This window comes from Myxocyprinus asiaticus, chromosome 24, assembly GCF_019703515.2.
Source record: "Myxocyprinus asiaticus isolate MX2 ecotype Aquarium Trade chromosome 24, UBuf_Myxa_2, whole genome shotgun sequence".
Classification (NCBI taxonomy): domain Eukaryota; kingdom Metazoa; phylum Chordata; class Actinopteri; order Cypriniformes; family Catostomidae; genus Myxocyprinus; species Myxocyprinus asiaticus.
This window is the reverse complement of record NC_059367.1, coordinates 3905897-3931641: the sequence shown is the minus strand read 5'-3', so window position 1 is coordinate 3931641 and position 25745 is coordinate 3905897. Positions and strand designations below refer to the sequence as shown.

The window sequence follows — 25745 nt, the reverse complement described above, 5'->3', positions numbered from 1 at the left end:
AGAATACATCGCCATGGGCTCTTTCTTCTCGAATGACTGTTTTTTTCCATCCTTAAATGGCAGTGAACTACATCTATGCTTAAAACATATTCTTTAATCTTGTGTTATTTTACATACAAATTGCATCCTGGGCAATGCATTCATCATTGCGTATACCCCCTTTCTAGTGCTAAATGAAAAATTTATCATAAATGAATAATGGATTGCACCATAGCATAATTTGTTTGTGGCCTGTTTACAGTATTTTCTTTCAGCTGTTAAAACGCTAATATCCTTGTCTCCTTGCTTCGTTGTGAAATGTTCCAGAGAATAACGAGGGATCAAAGTGTATTGATTGATGTCACTGACGTATGACGGTTTGAAGAACATTCCTCGATGGTCTTTGATTACATAGGGGCTTAATAGATTTGCATGAAGGGAAAAGTGTGCAGCCGAAGGAGAGGTTTTAAACTCCTGAGACGTTTCAGATCAGTTAACTTGTGGTATCTGAGGAAAGACTCGGATAACACAGCTAAAAGCCTCCAGATTTAGTTTGAACTTTAGTTCTTTTTTTAGCGGCTGTCCCCTCGATATTGCTCGCTGTGGTGCTGTCATTCCTGATGTATTATAAGAGGGACAAATCCCTCATGGAGATCCGGGTGGCCTGGATCAGCGTGAGACTTATGGGAAGGCGGTGTACGCCTCTTTTACATGGTTTCTACACTGGATGCGACGCATTGCATTGCAACAAAAGAGGTGAAGCTTCATGTCATTTCAGAATGTTCACGAAGATTGAGGCTCGACTTCAGCAGTGAAATAGAAAATAAATTACACTGAAAATCAACTCTTACTTGCAGAATTAAAATTGCATTAGCTAGAAATCCATTGGTACAAAAATTAGAGAATAGAATAGCAAAATAATTGCACACCTAAAAAGTTTCGTTCACTAAATTTGTGTACGCATGTGGGTGTTTCTTCCATTTAGGGCCATTTAATGTCCCAGGAGTTGATTTTCATAGAAACACACAGATTTCAACCTTTTTCTTTTTGTTGTGTGAAGGTGACATTTACACTGACTTAGAAACTTTATACCAGGCCTTCATCATTTATTTTGGTACTTTTATGTATAGATTTGACTGTTTAAGCTTTGTCCCCGACGCAGACTTTCAATATGAAACTATAAAAATATGAATTATTACATGTTTAAAACTATGATAATCTTAACAGAGTAAAATGGTGTAACACTCTACAATGAGGTTGTATTTGTTAACATTAGTAAATGCATTAGTTATCATGAACTAGCAATTAACTATAGTTATTAAGAGCATTCATTAATCTTGGTTAATATTAATCTATAAAAATACAATTGTTTATTGTTAGTTTATGTTAGTTCACATTGCATTGCCTAAAAGTATATAAAAGTATACAACTTTTAATTTACATTTTTTTTTTGTATATATTAAAAGGAACATTAACCAAGATTAATTAATGCTGTAAAATTAATGTTTATTGTTAATTCATTTTAACTAATGTAGTTAACCCTTTAAGTTCTGAGGGTGTTTTTTGTGACGAGGCAGGAGAGGAATGAGGATCTAAATGCAGCCCTTTTTAATAAAATAAAGGTTAACCAGGTAACTCAGAACAAAACACAGGGAACAAAGCACAGCATAAACAGATGAAGACTGACAAAAAACCAGGGGAAAACAAGGGACACCTGGGGAAACAATCAGGGAAAAACCAATCATGAAAAGAAACTACAAGGGACTACAAAACTAACAGGAAACAGGGACAGGGAACTAAACCAGAATTTCAACATAAAATTCAAAACAAACAACAGGGAATATGTGACAGTTTTTAAAGATTTCCTGTTTCAGTGGCATACCCAAAATTAAAGGCTTAAAACTTGACAAACAATGAGGGTCAAGTGTTTGGTACATTTTAAAGAAAACTTTTTCATTTTTTATTTATATAGATTCTGATCAATTCTGGGACTCTCAGCCTAAGAAATTGATGAAAAATCACAAAAAAATCACTTTTTTCTTATTTTTCTGATTTGACATTATATATCTCAGGGTGTAAATAAGGTGACTATGAAAAACTGCTTTTTTGTTCACAATCATGTCATCTGTAACTGAGTAAAATTTTGTGTTGATACAACAAAGCAATCAAAAGTTATAGCATTACAAATATTATTTATCCTAGTGTCCAAAAACGTCTCCAAGTGTCCAAAAGCCTCTCCAAACAAATAAAACATAATAATTGTACATAAGAACAAATTACACATGCAAAAACAACAATGACTAAAGGTTTGCATAGCATGCAGACATGATTTTAGTAATGAGATTTCACAGAATGAGTTTCATTCTGTGCCATTTGAGTAATCATTGAGTCTGTGTGATGTACTTGGCGCCATCTCCTGGTGACCATATGTAATTAGAGTGATTGATCACATGACTCTCTGCCCAAATGTGGAGTACTATCACCACTGGTTGGAGCAATCTGAACCCAATCCAAATGGTTTAGTGTTCAATGATGCTACAGCATTTCCGATGATGTCAACTGATCCAGGAAACTTAACATGTTTGTAGCCAGGTAGCAATATGCCAGATAGCCAGATGCTGTGTGCACATTGTGCTTCATGGGGGTTATCTAATGATCTATGCAGCCGATTACTTTGTATGTGGGCTCATTTTAAAGATAATCACCTCCTCTGATATTTTATGTTGACTGATTGCAGCATCATTTTCACCACACCAAATAATTTTGCCCCTAATAAAGTTTTTTCAAAAGTTAGTGTACTTGTTAACCAAGTGGACAGAAGTGTCAGTAAAGACAATGCTTGGGATGAAATATGAGAAAAGTGATGTTTGAAGAAAACAATTCAACAATTATATTGGGCATAATTTCTAATCAAGCTGAAATGTTGCCAAATAATGGCAAAAATATTATTTAATTGTGTCTATTTAGGCTACATAAAATGTTAGCTATGAAATTAGCCTTAGCAAGACAGAGTCGTCGACTATTTAATTTCAAGAACTTAAAAATATCATATCCATCAGCATAATTCCCATCATAGAATTCTATTAAACTCAGTACAGAATCTGAGATGTGCTGGAAATTACACTGTGGTGGGGAATGTCATGACTTCACAAAAAATAACAAAAATGACAAATCTTTGGTGATGCATGTGCATACACTATTGGACATTTGTAGAGAAAAAATAAATAAATAAGCATTTTTCAAACAATCCAAAATTGCCAAACTCTTATTAGGAGCTTATGATTGTCAGCGCGAAATTTGTCCGGCTTGATGAGATCTATATATGTACAAAGTCAAAAGGGATGTGCTACAGAGCCCCCCCAAACATGCCCATCTTCTAGGTGGCGCTACAGAGAACTTTTACCAAACCATAATGGTCAACAACTCAACAAATAAAATTTCATGAGTTTTTGAGCATTTTAAGTGCCCCCGAAACCTTGAAAAAATAATAAGAAAAATTATAATAATAATCCTTAGAAGAACAATATGCCTCTGCACTTTCAGTGCTTGGGCCCTAATAATCATAATAATAATCCTTAGAAGAACAATAGGGTCTCCACACTTTCAGTGCTTTTGCCCTAATTAATTATAATTTAAGTGATTTACTTTTGATGCATTGCAACAGGCCGCTCCTATCCAGTGTAGACACTGTGATTCAGTTCGAATAATAAGTGTAGATACAAAGATATTACCCACGTGTTTTGCTTGTTGTCGGATCCACCTGAATTCCCGCAGACCCTGCGTTCGCCCCCAGTGCAGGACGTCCATCTGTGTGTGTAAGTGTTCTAATGATCGACTCAGTTATCTGGAGGATTGACGACAAGAGGGCGCATTCACACTTCACGGATCTCCTCTTTGGGGTTTTTCTCCAAGCGTGCCGTAACGCAAACGAACGCCACCCTCCCCCAAACACAAGGGAAGTCTGGCACTTGTTTCCGTCTCTCTGCTCCGCAATCCAGAATATTCCCGTAAGCCCAGGAGGAAATCGCATGGCTGGGCTGTGCGCGGGCGGCTTCGCCATCGTCATAACGTTTGTCGGCCCATAGTGTGGCTCGTTTCCTCTGAGACGCCGTGGTACAGATGGGAACTGTTGGACCGCAGCAGCTCATGTCATGGTACACTACTGATTTCACAGCTGAACGAGATGTGCAGAAAAATACAGAGATAAAACTAGTTGAACAGAGACTTTCTCTGTTTTTATTGCAAACTGAAATTATTTCATATTCCATTAGTTCTAGTATTTGGATTAAGGGTAGAGACCGCATATAACAATGAATATAACACAACATATCCACGAGCTTTTCTCATCATCAACATCAATATTGTTGGTATATATTCTATGACTGTCTAAGGTAAAACTGAATATCTAATGTCCTGTAACTGGTCACCATTTGTTTTTAACAGAAACATTTTTTTTTATCCTGTTTTGCCTTTCACTAGCTCATTTTAAAGGGTTAGTTTAAGACTGAGCAAAATGCTGATTAAAATGGTTTAGATGGATTGTAGTATGTCACACCACAAGACAAGTGTTTCATGGCAACTAGCCATAAATTACTAAGTAAAATTAGTGATTCTGTAATAATTGTAGTATAATATCAGCAGACAAGGACAATCAGTAGTCATCATACTCATTCTAAAGGTCACATGCTGTGTTAAATCAGCTGGACGTTGATGATAATATGATTAGTGTTGTCTGTGTGGATACTGTGTTGATATTGCAAAAGTGAATTTGGATGTTCGGATCAGAATACTAGCATACTTCCTTCTGCATATGCACATTATATTGTAAACTGTCCACTATCAATAAATAGCATGTGAAACGGTATGCAATATGCAATGATAAATGTGTCAAACATCCAGTTCTCACAGTATGCGTTCTTGCGTTCCGCCTGTGCTATTTTTAATTGTCGATCTATTTACATATGCATTATTCAGATGGACACGTTTGGAGCGTCTCACTGGGATTCAGTGTCATAAACGCTGCATTTTTAGGATGCTGTGTCAAGTCTTAATACTTCCGTATTCTGTTTTGCCCACCTGTTGTGCTTCCTCAGTGAGCGGTTCTCATTCTGAGGTTTGTTAAGGCGCGCTCCCACCTCTTCACGCGGCTCGCAAAAACAGATGTACTTCAAGCTTGAAAAAGTATGTGATTTTGCTTGCTGACATCAACTCTACAACCGTCTCGTACGTAATGAACATTGAAAGATCTCTCCACCCACTTGCAGCTCGTATGGTAGGAAAATTCGTACTTTTATTACGGAATTTACGTTCACTCAGGGGGCATGATTAATAATTGCGTAATTTTCTTTGAACTCGTTATTTGTTATATAATTAATCCCGCTAAATTAAAGCGTTAAATGGACAGCCCTAGTTAAAATGTCACTTTTTTACATTTTCTCCCCAATTTGGAATGCCCAATTCCCAATGCGCTCTAAGTCCTCATGGTGGCGTATTGACTCGCCTCAATCCGGGTGGCGGAGGACGAATCTCAGTTGCCTCCGCGTCTGAGACCATCAATCCGTGCGTCTTATCACGTGGCTTGTTGAGCACGTTACCGTGGAGACAGCGCGCGTGTGGAGGCTTCACGCTATTCTCCGCGGCATTCACGCACAACTCACCACACGCCCCACCGAGAGCGATAACCACATTATAGCGGCCACGAGGAGGTGTGACTCTACCCTCCCTAGCAACCGGGCCAATTTGGTTGCTTAGGAGACCTGGCTAGAGTCACTCAGCATGCCCTGGATTCGAACTCGTGACTCCAGGGGTGGTAGCCAGCATCAATACATGGTGAGCTACCCAGGCCCCCAAAATGTCACTTTTTTGGCAGTCTGTTCTGGTTGTATAAGCACATTTTGGAAAATGTAGTAAGTAATCTGGGTACTCCAAGTATATGGAAAATGTGCTTACTGTGCACTGTATATATACTGCTAGAATTGTATAAGTAGAATGCTAGTGGATCACAGATGTACCCGGCTCAATTTTTTAAAATGTTTTTTTTATTTTTTTTTAATGGTGACAGATAAACAAATGATGATGAAAGCCAAAATATTAAATCAGCATTTGAATTAACATTTACGGAGTGATCCATTATTTTGTAGAGGGGGATAAAAATTTAAATTTTTGCCTATAATTTTGAAGCAAAACTACAGGTGAACAAAATGACCTTAGAAAGGTGGCAGCATTATTATTTTATTTTTACACAGAGATAGGTAGGTATATTTCTAAAATCAGTTGACTTCAGCACCCCTTGTTGCATTCTATGCCAATGGCCAAAAAAGCGTTTTTGTTTTTGTTTTTTTTTCCAAAGTTGGAGTGCCTATAACTGCAAAAGTGTTAAAGATATCTTAATATCCTTTTAGTTTTTGGTTCAGAACAAACTTAACTTTTTGTATTTCCATTTTTAAAGCCCTATATGGTTAAATCCCAGAGATATGGGGCTCTCAATGTGGCTCCATGCGTGATTTGTTAAATTTGACCCATTTTCAATGGTCGAAAACTAAATGTGGGTCACATGGTATGAAGCTAGTTTTTCTTGTCCAACAGAACAAACGTCTGAAGTACAAATAATGTTGAAATTAAAAAATGTACCTTTGTTTAATTGCATAAAAATAAAATAATAATAATGTTAAAATCTCTATTTTTTTTAGATTGCTGCCCAAAAATACACTGTTATTAAGAATAAGCGACACCTGTTGCTCTTCAGTTAATGCAATACATCTAGTTTTTTTAGATTACAGAAATGCACATCTGCAGAGCTCTGGAGTATCATTAGGGGTCCATAACCCATGACATTTAATATTTCGGCTTGCATCATCATTTATGTTTATCTTTCTTCAGAAAAAGTAGTAACATCAAAAAGTTTCCGAAAATTGGTTGATATGACATGGAATAACACTAGTACACCATTCTGAACATAGCCTTTTCTTTTCCTTTTTCAGTTGTTATAAGGCACTACAACACATTCAGATCTGTTTCTACAGCAAGATTCTTCACACATCTACTCGATTGTGGTTCATCTGTAATTGACCAATCAAAGGTCTTCAGATTCACGTACAATATGTTGATGTTCGTGAATAGTGATAGAAGAGAATCCCTCTCCATCACCGAACGATCTCTCGCGGGGTCACTCCTCTATCATGGAACAGTTCGACATGTTGTTTGTGTGCTATAATGAGTGAAGTGACATTTACCTTGGGATCACTGACCAGACGCCTCTACGACCAATCAATTGTCACATTCATCCCTCTGTCTCACAGGACAAAGTTACAACCAACAGAGCAAAAAAATAATTTATTTACATATATATGAAGTGAAAATGCACTTTTGGCTTGCCTGATATTTGCATGCATAAATTAGAGGAACCACTCAAAAATGGACATTCAAGAGTAAATATAAACAAATGTGAGGTTCTGCTCTGCATGTACTGCCGGATTTCTCTTTAAACAGTGATTTTGCGAGTATATGGAGTGTGCTTCTCTGTGTACCTGCTCAGAATATGAGATGAGAGTCAAAAGTGTGAATTGCTGGTGTTTGAAGGGAAGGCTTTAGACATGTGGGCAGCGTAGCATCAAATAGATTGTGTTTCCTCCCATGTAAACGGCTAATGTGTGTTGGCCGCTCTGACACCGAGGAATGTACTGAATTTGCTGCAAGGGCTTTACTGCTGTTCTGAGAGACGAGGTTTGAAACGGGCTGCGTTAAACCCCCTCACACACACCTTGTGCTCATCATCCAACAACACATACACAAACAGACAAACACACACACAATCTCTCTCTCCAAACTCTCGCAGCAGCTGCCATGTGCGACTGTTGAATAGTGCTGTTCAGATTGGTGTGGACTCCTGAGGAGGAGTTTTTATTGGCTGTGGGAAAAGAGAAGACCACTCAAGCATTGAAATGCTTTTACACACACACACACACACACACACACACACACACATACAGGCTTATCCTACATTAGATCCAGGGTAGGACATTTGGCAGCTCTTTGTGCAAACTGTCTTTTGCTCCGTTCAAAAACCCAGTTAACTGCCTTGTTGTCTACTCTCTACAAAGGCAGCTACATTCCCAGAGGATGCATTCTTGTGGTGTTCTGCCATCTGCACTATTGTTTAATTGTTGGTCTATGTACACATACACAAGACAGATGTCTTTTGTTACGCTACTGGTTCCGGAAGTAAAAATCCTGTTAATCCCGTCCATAGGGGAATTCATTTTTAAAGATTTTCAAATACTTCTTTGGAGCTGGTTGGATTGATTCATGGCTTAGAACACTTTTATGAAGGATTTAATGAAATCTCTACGAATGGGAAAATACTTTCGGAACCAAGACCGCTGAAAAGGTGCACAGACATTGTTTCGCTCTTTTTTTTTTTCAGGATTTCTCTACATAAAGCGCTTTTCCACCATCAGGCTGAACAGTTTTGAGCATGGTGAGGAACGGAACAATTACAGCCCGGATTTCTCGGCACGGTTAGCTAACTGTGCTCAACCGTGCTGGTGGAATGGTTTTAGTAAGTGCTGATTAACGATTGTCAATTTGCCAATGCCAAGTTAACTCGATAGTTTCTAGGTAGCTGGCCAAGTTCTCTAATAAATAGTGTTTGTTTAGTGGACAGTATCTTCACGGTATTATGATGATGGTTTAACTAGTATAACATTATTTTTCTACACTGTTTTTTTTTCATCAGGGAGGTAGATTACGCTAGCTAGCTCGTTAAAACTCATTTAATATTAAAGCAATATCACATGAGCAAGAGTGCTGTTATGGCCGTATATCGGCACAGCTGTGATTCGGCCACATGCTGCAGGTGCATAAGACAAAATGGCACGTTTGCGAGTGTGTTGTTACTTTTATCCAACAGTTCACCAAACAAGTAAATAAATAACTGTGGAAAAACTAAGGACTGCCCCCCCCCCAAAAAAAATGGAACTACGCTTATGTGTGGAACTACTTTCTTACGCCACAGATTCAGCATCTGCCATTGGTAATTTGAAAGATGCATGCAAATCTTTGTTACAACTTCAGTAGCATCACTTTAGAACTAGTAATGTGTGTGTGTGTGTGTGTGTGTGTGTGTGTGTGTGTGTGTGTGTAGAGAGAGAGAGAGATAGAGAGCGACTGAACGTGATTACTTGCGTCTGTTGCAACCCCCAAGCAGTGATGAACAGTAATGCTGAAACTGTTAGTTTAACTCTATTCCTCAGCTGTAGTGTGATAGTAATCCATGCTATTTCTGAGCAATCATGGAGTGATGCTGCCTATTGGATGTGCTATCCGAATGATCCTATGAGTATTTCACTCACATTCAAGTGTTTTGTTGTCGGAGATAAAACATTGTGCAGTTTTATTCTTGTGTATTTCTTGTTTATTTTGACACCGACACAGAAACCAGACTCACCTCTGCCATGTTGAAAGTTTATTTGTCCTCCCAACATAGAAACTTTGGGTATCAGGTAGGCGCCCTGAGTGTGTTTGATTACTCCATCTGTCTCGACTCTGTGATAAGCAGAAACGTAGAAGATGTTAGTTAGTTTTAATCTGATCGATTGAGTGAGAGGCAAGCCGATGACGTCAGTGAAACTTGCACACTGACTAACGACACGTTCTCTCTCAACCTCAACACAACTCGCTCGTAAACACATAACAGAAGGTATTTTGTCACCACCTGCTGACGGAAATCTTTAATGTCACAGGGATTATCAAAATCCCAACATGTACACTGCTCTTACACTTCAGTTTGGAACGCCACAAACACAAGCGTGATGATACAAAAAGTAAAGCATCCCCAGTTCTGATATGACTCCTTTATCAGCACTCTTTTAATGCCAGATTCGAGGACTGGAACTATCTGTTGTATAAATCAGTATATTACTCATATAATATTTTTAGCTAGTCTGGGAACTTTTACCTTTCTCTGCATTTGTGTCCGGTGGGATACACAACTCCTCAGCATATGATGGTAAACCTCCCTCCTTTTTCTCTTTGCTTTCCTTTTTGTGATGTGTGTCTTTCCTGTGCTTAAGTAGAGTAAAAAAACAGCGTGAAAAAAGCAGTCCTAATTACTGGAAAATGTGATCGTCCTCCATAGCGCATTCGGTCCAACATTTACCTCTCACGCCGTCTCCAACTGATGTATTTGTTATGTACATTCTAATCCTGATTTTGCAGCACCACAGTGGAAAAAGAAAAATCCTAACTGTGCCAATTGGCCTAGAACGTATAGACAGCAACCTTGCTTTAAGTTTTACCTTAAGTTTTATTTAACAAATTTTAATAAGCATAAAAAGGGGGCCTGGGTAGCTCAGCGAGTATTGACGCTGACTACTACCCCTGGAGTCGCGAGTTTGAATCCAGGGTGCGCTGAGTGACTCCAGCCAGGTCTCCTAAGCAACCAAATTGGCCCGGTTGCTAGGGAGGGTAGAGTCACATGTGGAAACCTCCTCGTGGTCGCGATTAGTGGTTCTCGCTCTCAATGGGGCACGTGGTAAGTTGTGCGTGGATCGCGGAGAGTAGCATGAGCCTCCACATGCTGTGAGTCTCCGCGGTGTCATGCACAATGAGCCACGTGATAAGATGCACGGATTGACGGTCTCAGAAGCGGAGGCAACTGAGACTTATCCTCCGCCACCAGGATTGAGGTGAGTAACTGTGCCACCACGAGGACATACTAAGTAGTGGGAATTGGGCATTCCAAATTGGGAGAAAAGGGGATAAAAATAAATAAATAAATAAGCATTAAAAATAGAATCTGATAGCATAAAAAGAGCATTCATTGGTACTTTTTCAGGAGTTAGTTTGAGGAGTTGCTCATAAAAGAAGTTTCTCTCGACTCAACTTTATTTTAATTTGACATTAAACAAATTCCCCACTGGTTTTGTTGTAATGCAATAAGGGATTGTCTTCTCTGTTCTCTGCTTTAGAATTTAGCCAGACTGAGTTATAAGTTTTATGCCATAAAATGCTAAAAAAAAATGGGGGTTTTGGAACACAGCTTTTGCGTTGCTTTTTGGTGTTTTTTATATTGTATACGGTAACAATTTACAATACGTTTCTATTTGTTAATGTTAGTTAATGCATTAGGCATCATGAAATAACAATGAACAATGATTTTTTTTTTACAGCATATTAATCTTGGTTAATGTTAATTTCTGAAAATACAATTGCTCATTGTTAGTTCGTGTTTGTTCATAATGCAATAACTAATGGTAATGTAATTGTAGTAGATTAAAAGTGCTATAAAAGTATTGTTAATTGTTTGTTCATTTTAACTAATGTTGTTAACTAATGTTAACAAAAAACGTTGAATTTTTGGTGAGAACATGGCCTTATTAAACTATTTCTTGTTGCAAAATAAGTTTTTTTTTTAAGTGTTCCTCAAGAGATTCTCGTGTTCATTCGATGTTCCCAAAGTTCTGCAACGTTGCAGGTTTCCTTTTTATCATCTTTGTTTTAACTGTACCTTGCTGCCGTGGGCCATATTCCCAATCACGCCGCTCTAGATACATTTATTTTTGTCTCCAATGAGAAATAGCTGTTTCTGTCGCACATGTGGGTAGGAATAAAAGAGTTTTTCACTCTGACAGGTGGCCCTGACTGATGTCGCCGGGCTCTCAGGGGCCCTCCGGAGATCAGGTAATTGCAAGGGGTTGGACCGGGTTCGGTGTCACGCAGGTGGTGTGAAACACAGCCGCTCGGCTCACCTGAAATATTCACGTTCTTGCAGCAGCTTGGCTTTGATCTCACTGCGCAGTCAACAGGGGAACGTCACGAGAGGATGAGAAATAGCGCGAACAACAGGAAAAGGAGATCACCTGAGATACAAACAGATTTGACATTTCTAAAGAGAGAATAAACAATGGCAGGTTATCTATGTTATCATACCGCTTGCCATTTTTCACCCCAACCGCTGTCGATTTCTTACAGAAAGTGGGCCATTGTATCTGTTTTTTCTTTTTTCATGGTGGTAAACTTGTACTCCGACTGATTTGGAGCTGTTTGTTATGGATTGTCAAGTCACTGGCCTCCATTTATATCGCTCTTCTTAACACGGTTATATCTGCACTACAATAAATTTCACCAAGACACTTGTGCTTTTTTTTTAGCCATACAGCATTAAAACTCAGAGACAAATTGAAAACTATTTCAAAAGTTTTTGCATTCTTGACAGTTGCTTAAAAAAATCACACTGTGTCAAAAACAAACAGAGCATCCTTTACTCTATGAAATCTGTGAGGTTTCATCCAGTCCAGTTATTTTATCATTTTTAAACTTCACGCCAGTAAATGCACGACCACAAGTCATGGCGGTGAGAGATAATGGGTGGTCTGATTGTAACCACATAGTGGAGTGTTAAAAGAACAATGAGCCATTATGATGATGATAAATAATATGCACTCATTTAGACATTCATTAGACGTACGTTTGCGCAAAGCAGTTTTGGGAGACTATGACTTTAAATCATGTATGTTTTGATGCATGGACAAAGAAAAGTTTAAGAAATGGATGCATAAAAAGGATACAAATAGTTAGTTCAAATACCTGTTTGATTTGAGGAACTGACTTGAAAGAAAAAAGCACAAAAGCAAAATATTAGTATTCTATTAATAGTAAATCAGTGGTAATTTTACAAAGAAAGGTGCAATAATATACTTGTTTAAAAAATACATTTTTGTGCATGAGTTCTTAAAGGGATGGTTTATGAAATGAATGATGACTGAGACTAACATATTGCCTACTAAATTAAGTGAACTATGCCTTTAAATGTTGCAATACTTGCTTTGAAAAGGCACTATAGAAGTAAAATGTTTTAATGCTAATGCACACATTTGAGATGGAAGTTCTTCTAATTTTATTTAAATACAAAATAAGATTTCATATTAAATGATATAAAAAAAAAAAAATCCTGGTTTAAAAGGTCAAGTGAACGACCATGATTTGAGTGCACTTCAGCATGTGGTGTGAACGTAACTTAAAGGGCTAGTTCACCCAAAAATCATCATTTACTCACCCTCATGCCATCCCAGATGTGTATGACTTTCTTTCTTCTCCAGAACACAAACGAAGATTTTTAGAAGAAAATCTTATCTCTGTTGGCCCTTTCAATGCAAGTTAATGGTGGCCAGAAATCTGAAGGTCCAAAAAGCATATAAAAGCAGCATAAAAGTAATCCATAAGACTCCAGTAGTTAAATCCATATCTTCAAAAACAATATGTTAGGTGTGGGTGAGAAACAGATCCATATTTAAGTCCCTTTTTACTATAAATCTCCACCTTCACTTTCACATCTTAAAGTCACATGTGGCACCTGTTTAGTTTAACTTTCACATCTGAAAATGAAAGTGGAGATTTATAGTAAAAAAGGTCTTAAATATTGATCTGTTTCTCACCCACACCTATCATATCACTTCTGAAGATATGTATTTAACCACTGGAGTCGTATGGGTTACTTTTATGCTGCTTTTTGGACCTTCAGATTTCTGGCCACCATTAATTTGCATTGAAAGGACCAACGTTCTTTTAAAAATCTTTGTTTGTGTTCTGCAGAAGAAAGAAAGTCATACACATCTGGGATGGCATGAGGGTGAGTAAATGACGAGAGTTTTCATTTTTGGGTGAACTATCCCTTTAAGACTGAACAACTACTATAACCAAGTCAAAAATTTCTCATTGATATCTGAGGGGTTTTAGTCCAAAACAGCATGTATTACTTTTCAAATGTGTCCTTGTTTTGAGAGCAAAAGCAAAACCAGAAACTCATTGTACCATCAGCGGCGTGAACGGGTGCGTGCGTACAACTGCATTTGTCAGCTTCAAAACTTTCCAGATGAAACCTTTCGGAACAGAACCTGTGTGCTTCAGACAAGGTGATGACGGGTTGCAGCACTAGGTGCTAAAACTCTTAAATGAAGTGCAGCGTGACAGCTAATTCTTGACGACGTGAGTCACACCTTCCCGATCATTGTAACGCTCGCGTGTCTCTGACTTTCGGTTTAAGAGCTGTCGTGTTGTCTGTGGAGAGACCAGCAAACTGACTGACTGGGGATTAATTATACGGGATCATTTCATAGACTCTGCTGGCAGGTTTAGAAGGGTGTCTCAATGTGATATTCTGAGATGGTGACTGCTCACATACCGTGATAAAATATTTAATTTCTGTGGTGTATTTTGTGCAGAAAGGAATCTCGCAGTTGCATCACGATTAATCAGATTTGTGCTGGACAGCTTCTGATATTACCAATAATTACAAATGATTTGCAATCCAGGATTAGGAATGAGGATAACTTTTCTGCACAATGTGATCTATAAATGTAATTGATCATAGGTTACTCTTTAATTGCTCAAGGACCTTAATGTTCTTAAAGGGATAGTTCACCCAAAAATTTAAATTCTCTCATCATTTACTCACCCTCATGCCATCCCAGATGTGTATGACTTTCTGTCCTCTGCTGGACACAAAGAGATTTAGAAGAATATTTCAGCTCTGTAGGTCCTCACAATGCAAGTGAATGGTGACCAGAACTTTGAAGCTCCAAAAAGCACATAAAGGCAGCATAAAAGTAATCCATAAGACTCCAGTGGAAGTGATATGATAGGTGTGGGAGAGAAACAGATCAATATATAAGTCCTTTTACTATAAATCTTCACTTTCACTTTCACATTTTTCTTTTATTTTTGGCAATTTGTGTTCTACTTGCATATCACCACCTAGTGTGAAGAGAGGAGAAGTTATGGTAAAAACTGACTTGGATATTGATTTGTTTCTCACCCACACTTATCTTATATTTTCAGAAGATATGGATTTAACCACTGGAGTTGTATGGATTACTTATATAATGCCTTTATGTGCATTTTGGATCTTCAAAATTTTGGCACCCATTCACTTGCATTGTATGGACCCACAGAGCTCAAATATTCTTCTAAAAATATTTCTTTGTGTTCAGCAGAAGAAAAAAAGTCATACACATTTTGGATGCCAGGAGGGTGAGTAAATGATGAGAGAATTTTCATTTTTGGGTGAACTATCCCTTTAATGTCTTATGTTTCATTTAAGAATCAGCTTTACCTCCAGATGTTTCTCCTAAAATTCCTGAGAAGAAATAAAAATAGACACAAATAAGACAATTGTCAACATACATAGAGCTATAACAGAGCTATTAAATTAATGTGAATAGCATAGCTCAGATAATTTGGTCTCGTGACAAGTCATACAACATCTTACAGTTTCGCCATCTCGTACAAACTATTATGTATTATTATGAGACTATGTTGGAAACATCTGAGAAGCAGGAGACTTAAACGATAGTCTCCATTTGCTGAATTGGAACATCTATCATTCTCAAAGTTTTACACATCCTTTGCCCCTTGCTTGTTAGTTTGATTACGCGTTCAGCTACCAGTTACAATGTTGTACTCTCAGGTCTGTTAAACATGTTATCATGTTTTACCCATTTCAGAGAATCTTATGATTTTTCCCCAAAATAGATTTTGTCCTGGCCTGATTTTTGCTGTTTTGGTGGAACAATTGAGATATTAAAGAGATCTCCTTTGTGATTTTTCTTTACTACTGCTAAATAAACAACCCAGTCGCCCCAGTGCATGCAACCTCACTTGCACGCCAGCTCCGTGCACGTCCAGCAAACCACTTTCCTCTCTAAGTCAGAGTAGATAACGGATCATCTTACATCTCTGCCATGGACACTGGCCAGAAACGGCCCAATCCTGGATCTCTCCCAAAAGAAAAAAAAGAGCGTGCTGTTGTTTTTTTTTTCGGTGTCGGGGGGTTTGAGAGGGTGGGGTTGGTGCCAGTTTTAATGCGGGGGCCAGACTAGACTCCAGCGATGGGCCATATTGATTGTGTTGATTTGATTCAATGATCGATTTCTCCTCTTGAATGTGGCGTCTGAGAAGGGGCACTAATCTGAAACAGCTATGGACAAATCTTCTGCCTTACAAATGGCAGAGATAAGAAAACGTATGAAAAGAAACTGCACTTATCTAGCCCTTCTGCTGCTCCTCACTGTGACCATTGTGTATGTGCATGTTGGATGCGTGGTTGCAAGATGCATGGTTGGACCGTTCTCTTACTGTTATTATGTTTATATTTGTGTTTCTATGTGTCAATGTTCTGTAGATATCATTATTTTGTTTTAGGGTTGCATATCTGCATGCAGATTAGGCCTAATGCTCCTGTAGTTACCTTTTTTTGCATAGCATGCATCTAGGTTGCATACAGTATATGCAATATATAAATAATGACTCTCACCTGTGTGAACCTTTTGTGTTGATGCGTGGTGCATGGGCTATTAACGTTTATGTTTGCGTGTTAATGCTCTGTAGATATATATATACTTTTTTATAATGTGCATGCAAGGTTGCATATCCGCATCCATAGGTCAATGTTCCTTTAAATATACATTTTTGTACAGCATTAGTGCATGCAAGGTTGCATATCTGCATGCATAATTAAATGGTTCTTTAAACATATATATATATATTTTGTATAGCATGCATGCATAATTGCATATCATGCATGCATAAGTAATGGCCCTCAAGTGTGTGAACCTTTTGTGTTGCATCGTTCATGGGCCATTCCCTTTCTACACTGATGTGTGATGTTCTGTAGATAATTTTTTTTTCTAAAACATGCATGCAAGGCTGCATATCTGCATGCATAGGTAAATGGACCTGTAGATATTGTTTTCTCTGTATAATATGCATGCGTAATTGCATTTGTGCATGAATAGGTTAATCGTCTTACTGATGTCATTTTTTTTATTTATTTTTTTTATAATGTGCATGCATGGTTGAATATCTGCATTCATAAGTAAATGGTCTAATAGATATTTTAACATGCATGCGTAATTGCATATTTTCATGCATAGGTAAAAAGTCCCGTAAATAAATACATACAGTAGGTCAATGTTTTGAAGATATCTTTGTTTTGTGTATAACATGTATGCGTAACTGCATAAAGTATGCATGCATAGGTAATTGTTTTAATATTTTGTTTGTTTAATATGCATATCTGTGTGAACCTTTGTGCTTGTTGTGTTGGTTACATTGTTTTGTAGGTATCTTTTTTTCCCCTGGTAAAACCTGCATGCAGGGTTGCATACTGTATCTACATGCATAGGTAATGGCCCTTGTATTTGTGAACCGTGTGTGTGTGTGTGTGTGTGTGTGTGTGTGTGTGTGTGTGTGTGTGTGTGTGTACAGCAGGGGTTTAGAGGCAGCGCAATCACCAGGCAGAACAGAGTGGATCTATAAATTGATGGAATTCAAAGCCTGCAGCATCGATTACCATTATAACAAACAGCCGAGCCCAGAATGTCTGATTATTTTTAGACAAAGATTCTGTGCTCTCAGCAGCAATTCTGCTGATGCTGTCACACACAGACATCTGCCTATGATTGCAATTAGATGGGATACAAAAAGAAAAATAATACCTCCATATGCATTTTTTTTTTTTTTTTTTTTTTTTTTTTTGCGGTAACCACCTAATTTTTTCCGTTCGTTTTTGCTGGTCCAAACACTCTGCTTCACTGGATGAGAAACTGTCTGCTTTTCCCACATGTCAACTTCCTCTTTCTCTGCTGTAATCAGCGAGGGGTGCCATAGATTCTGTGGTAATCGATAGTAAAGATTTTTTTCGAGCTCGAGAGTGAATCTGAAGGTTATTTCTTTGTGTTCCAACAGTATATTTACAGTATACATTGTAATTTATGGTCCTTCATTAGTTTAAGATGGCAAACTTTCAAATTAGTTTTAGTGAACTACTAGTTATCTGTTTTCTTTTTGGTGTTTTATATATCTCATTCCCTCATAGACATGTTTGATTCAATGTCAAGTTCAACTGGTCCACAGCACGTGCATGTTAACGCCTCAGCCAGTCAATTTTCCTCTCCGTATCGTCCTGGATGACAGATGCTGGCCTCAGCAGGTTTGGTTTACTATAGCTCCACCCACAAGTGGTTTGTCCCGCCCCTCATGACATCGCCAGAGTTTCCCAGAGATATACTCGTCAGTTACAGACGTATGTTTGACTGGCACGGACCTAATGACAGCGGCTCAATATTGACCCGGCTGCCCACAGGCCCTGATTGCCTTTTTTCCAAACCATTAAAACGTGGACAATTTGACTGAAGATGTCTTCTTTTGTCTCACAAATGTGGTTGCATTTCAATACTGTTCAATAGTGATGTTTTCTCTGGCTTTTTTGGGGACTTGGGTCTGATTTAAAGGGAAAGTTCACCCAAAAATAGGTTACCATCATGGCGTTCCAAACTTGTATCAGTGCCCTACGCTAACGTTTTTGTTATGGAGCACTCACGCCCATACATTTTTAGAGGCACAGTCAGAAATTGTAGGTTAGTAGTTATCCAACTTTGATGACATGCATAACTATTTAAATGTAGGCTATTTTAAGTTTTAACAATCTGTTAATCATAATGCAGTAATGCTTTTAAATGTATTTCATTAAAGTGTAAATTATTAACAGTATTTTGTCTATGCCTGTGCTCTCACATTTCTTAATTTTTTATTGTAGATGTCTTTTTTTTTTTGTGTCCGTATATGTTGCTCTGTAATTTACAGAATTTAAAAACACTGACGAAAAATTTGAAACACTTTCCATCATTTTAAAAGATAAAAAAACAAGCAAGTAATGCCGCTTAAACCATCTTTACGTGGTATATGCCACTGTGGCTCATGTGTGAGACAATGCCACTTTTAAAAGTTGCACGTTAGTTATTTTTGCATTAAAATACTTTAATGTATTTTGCGTTTGAGGTTAGATACGTCAGGGATATTTTTTTTAATGGTGTTATATAAGTTATGCTCGCACTGTAGTGGCCTGTGTAAGACTTTCATTATTCAATTATGTCAGAATTTTCCATTTTAAGGGGAACTATTCAAAAATTATTCTAGTGAACTAATAAGAAAATTGTGCATTTGAACCTTTTTTTTCCTTTAGGTGTCTTGAAATCCATAAGTGGTTTTTACCATGTTTTCTAAGCTAGTTCGAATCGCTCGTGTCAGACTGCAGTTCATGCTTCTTACGTGTACTGTAATTGTCCTGGTTGGAAAGACGTTGACTAAAATGGATCATCACCCACTGAGCACGCTTGCTTTAACGGGTGGCACAGAGCCCCATTGCATCATGGGTAGCAGAGAAATGAGGAAGAAAGGTGTTTTTGGTAAATGCTGCTGTTGCATCAGGAGTGTCTCATGGCTCTCTGAGCACAAATGAACAAACACGGAAAAAACAACAACAACAAAACAATGGAGAGTGAGCTGGATTTGTTCTATAAAGGTGAGAGAAGGCTGCCTTATTTTGAACTCCTGCTGTTAGCTTTTCTCTGTATAAGATACAAGGAGCAAAAATGCTGCTTTTGATGCATCGGATGCCAAAACTATTAATAAAAAAATTCCAGCGTTCCTTTATATGCCAGTGACTGTTAGTGCTGTTAAAACTTAAGCACGTTTCTACAAGTGCTGTCTTGACAGTTGCGTTTTTTTTTACTGGTGCTTACTAAGGCAATTAGTGTTGTTTTTTAAGGCAAGCATCTCTATTAAGCACAACAGTCTGTAAAAAATCCCATGCATTTTTCCATAGGGGAGCTGTTTATTAACGATAACTTATAAACCATTAAAGACAGACCTACCGTGAGCTCTGAGGTTCTTAATCAATGGTAAATGCTCCTAATGATACCATACTGTAAGTGCACATTATTTCAACTTCATTTTTTAAAATGCGTGTGTAATGGCAGAATTCCTGGTGAAGAACTACAGTACCCATGATCCTAAGGGGTAAATCCACCAATCAGAGAATCACGGCCAACAAAGCATGTCAAAAGAGCTCTGCAGCGACCGCCCATTCATATAACACACGCAATCGAGTCGCTCTCAAACTACTTAAATATCTGAATATTTTGCAATATAATTTAAATACTTATAATCAACAACTTGAAATCAGTAGTTTTATATTTTTTTCCATTCCAGCTTAGAACTCTTTTATGAAGTATTTTACTAAAAGCCTATGGAAAATATGAATGGGAAAAACACTTCTGGTTCCAAGACGGCTAATAAATGGACGGGCACTGTTGCGCTTTATATATTTAGAGACCAGAATATTATAGAGACTTGTTGGTGGGCTCTTTTGACTTGGGCTAGTAAGCAACGCCCTGGCGATCACTCAGAACACCCTAGAATTGTTGTACCGAGTTTTGTTCGGGCAAGAACCTCTGACATTTACTTTAAAATCTAATTATACCACGGGTCTGTTGAATGCTTGATTCTGATTGGTTGACGGGCGTTGTAAGGCGTGCTATTATTTTTCAAGTAAACGCACAGCTATGAAGTAGTTCCAGGTCTTGACCGCATAACAGTTCCATATCACTTCGCCAAATTATTTCAGTTATTTCAAAGAGCTTTACAGGCTACCACAACAAAATAACCAATTAAAACAAAGACATTGGTTAAGTACACCGGATAAGAATGAAAAACAATGTCTATAATATCCTAAATTTATTTCAGTTTCGATTGAAAAGCATCCTTCGGCTCCCTCTCTCTCTCTCTCTCTTTCACTCTCTCTCTCTCTCTCTCTCTCTCTCTTTCACCCTCTCTTTCCCCCACACACACACACCATACATACCACAACAAAATAACCAATCAAAACAAAGACACTGGTTAAGTACACCGGATAAGAATGTCAAACAATATCTATAATATCATACATTTATTTCAGTATCGGTTGAAAAGCGCCCTTATGCTCCTTGTCTCACCCGCACTTACATATGCTCACACACATACATATGTGTGCGCACACACATACACACACACACACACACACACACACACACACACACACACACTACCTTGTTACTCCAGTGCCGAAAAGCAGCGCATCCTCCGTTGCTAGTTCTAAAGTGACGTTTTCGAACTAGCAACGAAGACTTGAGCTGTATCAAAGCTAGATACACTTGATAAATACAACAGATTCTATATTATCTGAAATATCTGTGGGAAACACCCTCGCCCCCCCCCCCCCCACACACACACTCTCACACACACTCCCACACACTTGGAGACACATACATTATATGCATTACACCCACACTTATGTGAGCGAAAAACAGAGCCGTTATGTCAGGGCACACCTGCATCTCAGTGGGGTTGAAAACAATCGTTAAGGTATAAGCTATATACAAAAATGGTGCTTAAACTTACATTTTGGCAATTTTGAAGTGATGTTACTTCTGACGAGAGCTGCAACAAAAAAGGTAATCCCAGAAGCTATCTCTCTCAGTTTCTGAGTTTCTCTCTTTCAGTCACTCAAAAACAAACACACACACACAAAAGCACTACCTCATTGCTCCAGTAAGTGCTCCAGGAAAGCAGGACAAGCCTCGCTATCCTCCGTTGCTAGTTCTAAAGTGACGTTTTCGAACTAGCAACGAAGGCTCTGACTGTATTAAAGCAAGATGCTGAATTCGTGGTGGAAGAAAGTAGTTCCTCTCATAAGAGTGTTTTAGGGATGAAAACCAGAAAATGTCTTGAGATAAATCCCTGAACGATGTCTTAAGGTGTGGTAACCGTGGTATAAGTGGACTAATTGACTCTGGTCTGTTGAATTATTGAAAACGAATGCCCACCTCGGGTGTGAATTAATTTTCAACAATTCAATGGTCCGTCGTCAATTATTCCTTACTTATTATACACGTTATGCTTTTGTTATCGCACTAAAGCCACTGAAAAATGTTGTACACAGCATACGTCAGGATTCAAATAACTAAAGTACAGAATGATTAAGAATGGATACAAATAAGAGCACTAGCAGGAAAATGACATCTTTAATTCCAAAAACAGTCCTATATTTTTAATTAGAATTAGGGCCAGGCTGTTTAGCACACCCGCTTTTGCAGATATTAGACCTTCTTTACAAACTTCCGAATCATCTAATTTCACACAAGTAGTAATTTTGGATGATACTATCAGGATTTGACTGGTTTTTTGGGTCTGGTTAACAGGACACACTCATGTATCATTTAGATAGTTCCTCCATGAAGACATTGTCGTGCATATGTCAGTTAGATAGATTAACAGCCTGTAGTCTGCATAAAGCTAATAGAGGTTAAATCCAACCATCACAGATCAAGAAACTTTACATGTCCCTCAACTATTATGGCTTAACAAAACTCTATAAATGACTTCTATAAAAAAAAAAAAAAAAAATAATAAAAAAAAACGCAATACCTTTTTTTCATGTTAATTATAAACTGTATTTTCTTGAGGACGGATGCCACTTCATGATTTTTTATTTTTTTTAGTGTACAGTATATAGCATGCTTATGTCATCATTTATTACCCTCCTGTCATCCCAAGCCCATATGACTGATTTAGAAGAAAGAGTCCAGGAAGAACAAACTGACTGTCCCAAATCATGACCATCCATACTTTTAGGCTCCAGTAAACAAAACGAAAGGATTGAAAATGGTCCAAGAAGCTGTGCAGAAAGCCGTGTCGTAAATCTGGGGCTGCGTTACTGCTTTTGTCCTCAGGAATTTTTTCTCTTCCATTAGATAATTTTCTAAATTGCCTTTAAGTAAGAGTACAGATTAATTAAAACAGTACATTTAATTTTACATCATACATGAATTTAGTACAGTAATTGAAACGCTCCCTCCCCCCACTTTTTTAGTTTTAGTTTGAATAGAAAGACTTTTGACAGTGAGAAAATTGATGCAGGCAACAAAAATGATGAAACATGACCAGGAATGTGGAAAATATCAAATTGATCATTGATATTTGATTGGACAGATGCTGTATTAAAGGAGATTGTGGAATTTTACTTCAAAAAAGGAACATATACTGTATATTTGTGTTCTTAAATTAAACACCTCCCTCTTATAAAGAAGCAATAGAAACCATTATAATCAATGATGCTGTCGACCATGGAAGTGTCCGTTGCGTGCATCACATTGCACCGACAGTAAACCGATGTCCCGTTCCATTTTGCGCTACACACGGTGGCGCCACTACTGCCAACAACACAAATAAACGGTTTAGCAAGTTTGTGTCGATACGCCCGATGTAGACAGCCTCAAGCTGTTGCATCGCGTCGCATCAACATGCAGTTTCCAGTATCATTCCAACATGTTTTCATACACCAACAACTAAAAATAGCACAGATAGGTGAAAGAACGCGAGGCAGCAGCTGAATGACAGAGAGCTTCTCCTCTTCAGAGTTGTAACTTGACACCGCGTATTTTAAAAGCAGCCCGAGATGTGTATCAAGCGGTCAAAGACGTCTGTCTGTGAATGTTTATGTAGAAAAACACATAAATCCAGATAGAGACATGGTGTCCTGTGTAAGTCCACTTTGGATGAATCTCCCATGACAGGCCCCACCTCTCTTCTCTTCAACTGTGTGATTGACTGAACACCAGTGGGCGGGGCCAAGGGTGCAATGACGGAAAAATAGGTGTTGCATATGCAGATATATTTGGTCCTTGTGATGTCACAAGTTCCACGAATTCCTAATGAGCTGTTTTTGCAGCTTGGTTTAAATAAATGGCCTTTTTTCTATTAAGGATGTTTTCAGTTCTGAAACTTACAGTATGTTTTTATGGTACAATGAGGTCTTATATGTCAAAAGATCAATGAAAATGTTATTCCTCATGTCGTGACCCCTTTAATTTACTATGGTGTTGACATGGTTTCTATGTTTCAAAGAGTACCATGTTTCTACCATGATGTATGTTCTGAAAACTATGGTGCTACCAGGGTACCATGTCTAAAAAACATGGTATTACCATGTTACTTACCTTCTGTAAGATACTAGATATTGGTGAATATTCAGAGTTCCTGCTTGTTTGTTTCTGCATGTGCTCTTTCTCTCTCTCTCTCTCTCTCTCTCTCCCTCTCTTTCTCTCTCTCTCACTCTCACTCTCTCTCTCCCATTACTGTTGCAGAGGTATTGATTATTTTGGATTCTGATTATCTAAAAGGCCTTCTGTTACTGTAGGCATTGGATTTATTTTGGTTTAATTATTAATGGGGCTGAGCTTACAGTAAGCAGTCGTCTTTTATCACATTATGACGGATTACATGGTTAATATTCAGCAGTGTGTATTTATTTTATGTATGTACTAAGTTGTGTGCAGTATGTGAGTGTTGGTGGGCCTTTCTAAAGCTCTCTCTCTTTCTTTGTCTCTGTCTCGTCCTCTGTAGAGGGAGCTAAATTCAGTGGCGGCACAACTTGCAGGCCGACAGGAAGAGAGCGAGGACTGCCATAAACACCTGGTGGAGCTGAGCCGTGAATTCAAGAGAAATGTCCCAGAGGTAAGTGCGAGGCCGTTGCTCGGAACAAATTGGTCCCGCCAATTCTAAGTTCATTTATTTATTCATTTAACCAGTTGCATGCTAGTAAACACTACCAAGGTATTCTTTGCTGTTCTTGAACTTACCTGAGAGGGAAACAAAGTTTGTCTCGCCCCCCAACTCTCAGCCCCTCCCCTCTTGTCTCGCCCCCTCTTTGTCTCCGCCCTTCCACTTTCAGCTCTTCCCATCTTGTCTCACCCCCTCATTTGTCTCTGCTCTTCCACTCTCAGCTCCTTCCATCTTGTCTCGCCCACCTATCCTCTCAGCTCCTCCCCTCGTGCCCCGCCCCCTCTTTTGTTTCCGCCCCTCCACAATCAGCTCTTCCCCTCTTGTTTTGCCCACTATTTTGTCAACTCTCAGCTCCTCCCATCTTGTCTTCCCCCCTTTTTTGTCTCCTCCCCTCCACTCTCAGCTCTTCCCCTATTGTCTCGCACCCTATTTTGTCTCAGCCCTTCCTCTCTCAGCCCCTCCCATCTTGTCTTTCCCCCCTTTCGTCTCCACCCCTTCACTCTCAGCTCTTCTCCTCTTGTCTCACACCCCCACTATCAGCTCATCCACTCTTGTCTCACCCCCTCTATGTCTCCTCCCTTCCACTCTCAGTTCCTCCCATTTTGTCTCGCCCCCTCATTTGTCTCCGCTCTTCCTCTCTGAGCTCCTCCCATTTTGTTTCGTCCCCTCATTTGTCTCCGCTCTTCCACTCTCAGCTCCTCCCAGCTTGTCTCGCCCGCCTGTCCTCTCTCAGCTCCTCCCCTCTTGTCCTGTCCCCTATTTTGTTTGCGCTTCTCCACGATTAGCCCTTCAACTCTCAGCTCCTCCCATCTTGCCCCCTTTTATATCTCCACCCTTCCACTCTCAGCTCTTCCCCACTTGTCTCTCTCCCTCTCTTGTCTCCGCCCTTCAACTCTTAGCCCCTCCCCTATCACCTCTTCCACTACTCATTAAATATGATTGACAGGAATGGCTCTTTTTCCCCTGAATAAATTGCTGTTATTGTTAAACCCAAACAGCTGGTGTGGGATATGCAAATATCAATTCACAGTCAAATTTCTGAACCATCCATGCCGCATGCAACTACTGTTAAAGGGCCACGGTATCTAATCTGACTGGACCACGAAAAAACGTTTTAACAGTATGAAAGAGAAACTGTCTCTCTAAATCTACTGATCTTTCTATCAGTCTGTCACTATTTTCATTGAAGACATAATAACGATTCGCCCCTCCAGTATCAGCACTAATAGTTTAACTGAGTATCTGCCATTTATTGACTTTGCTTGTCACATACATCCCTGTATCCAACAGAATCAGCCAACATCAGCATTTAAGCTTCCAAACCTCTCTCG

The 25745-nt window shown here is 38.7% G+C and overlaps 1 protein-coding gene across 1 annotated transcript in view; it reads left to right on the top strand.

The window, feature by feature from the left end:
- The window catches only part of LOC127414520 (homeobox protein cut-like 2), a 200703-nt gene that overhangs the window by 58327 nt on the left and 116631 nt on the right, over window positions 1-25745 (top strand). The window contains exon 2 of the mRNA XM_051652592.1: window positions 24256-24366. Within this exon, the coding sequence (XP_051508552.1) occupies window positions 24256-24366 (111 nt within the window). The remainder of the gene's footprint in view (window positions 1-24255; window positions 24367-25745) is intronic.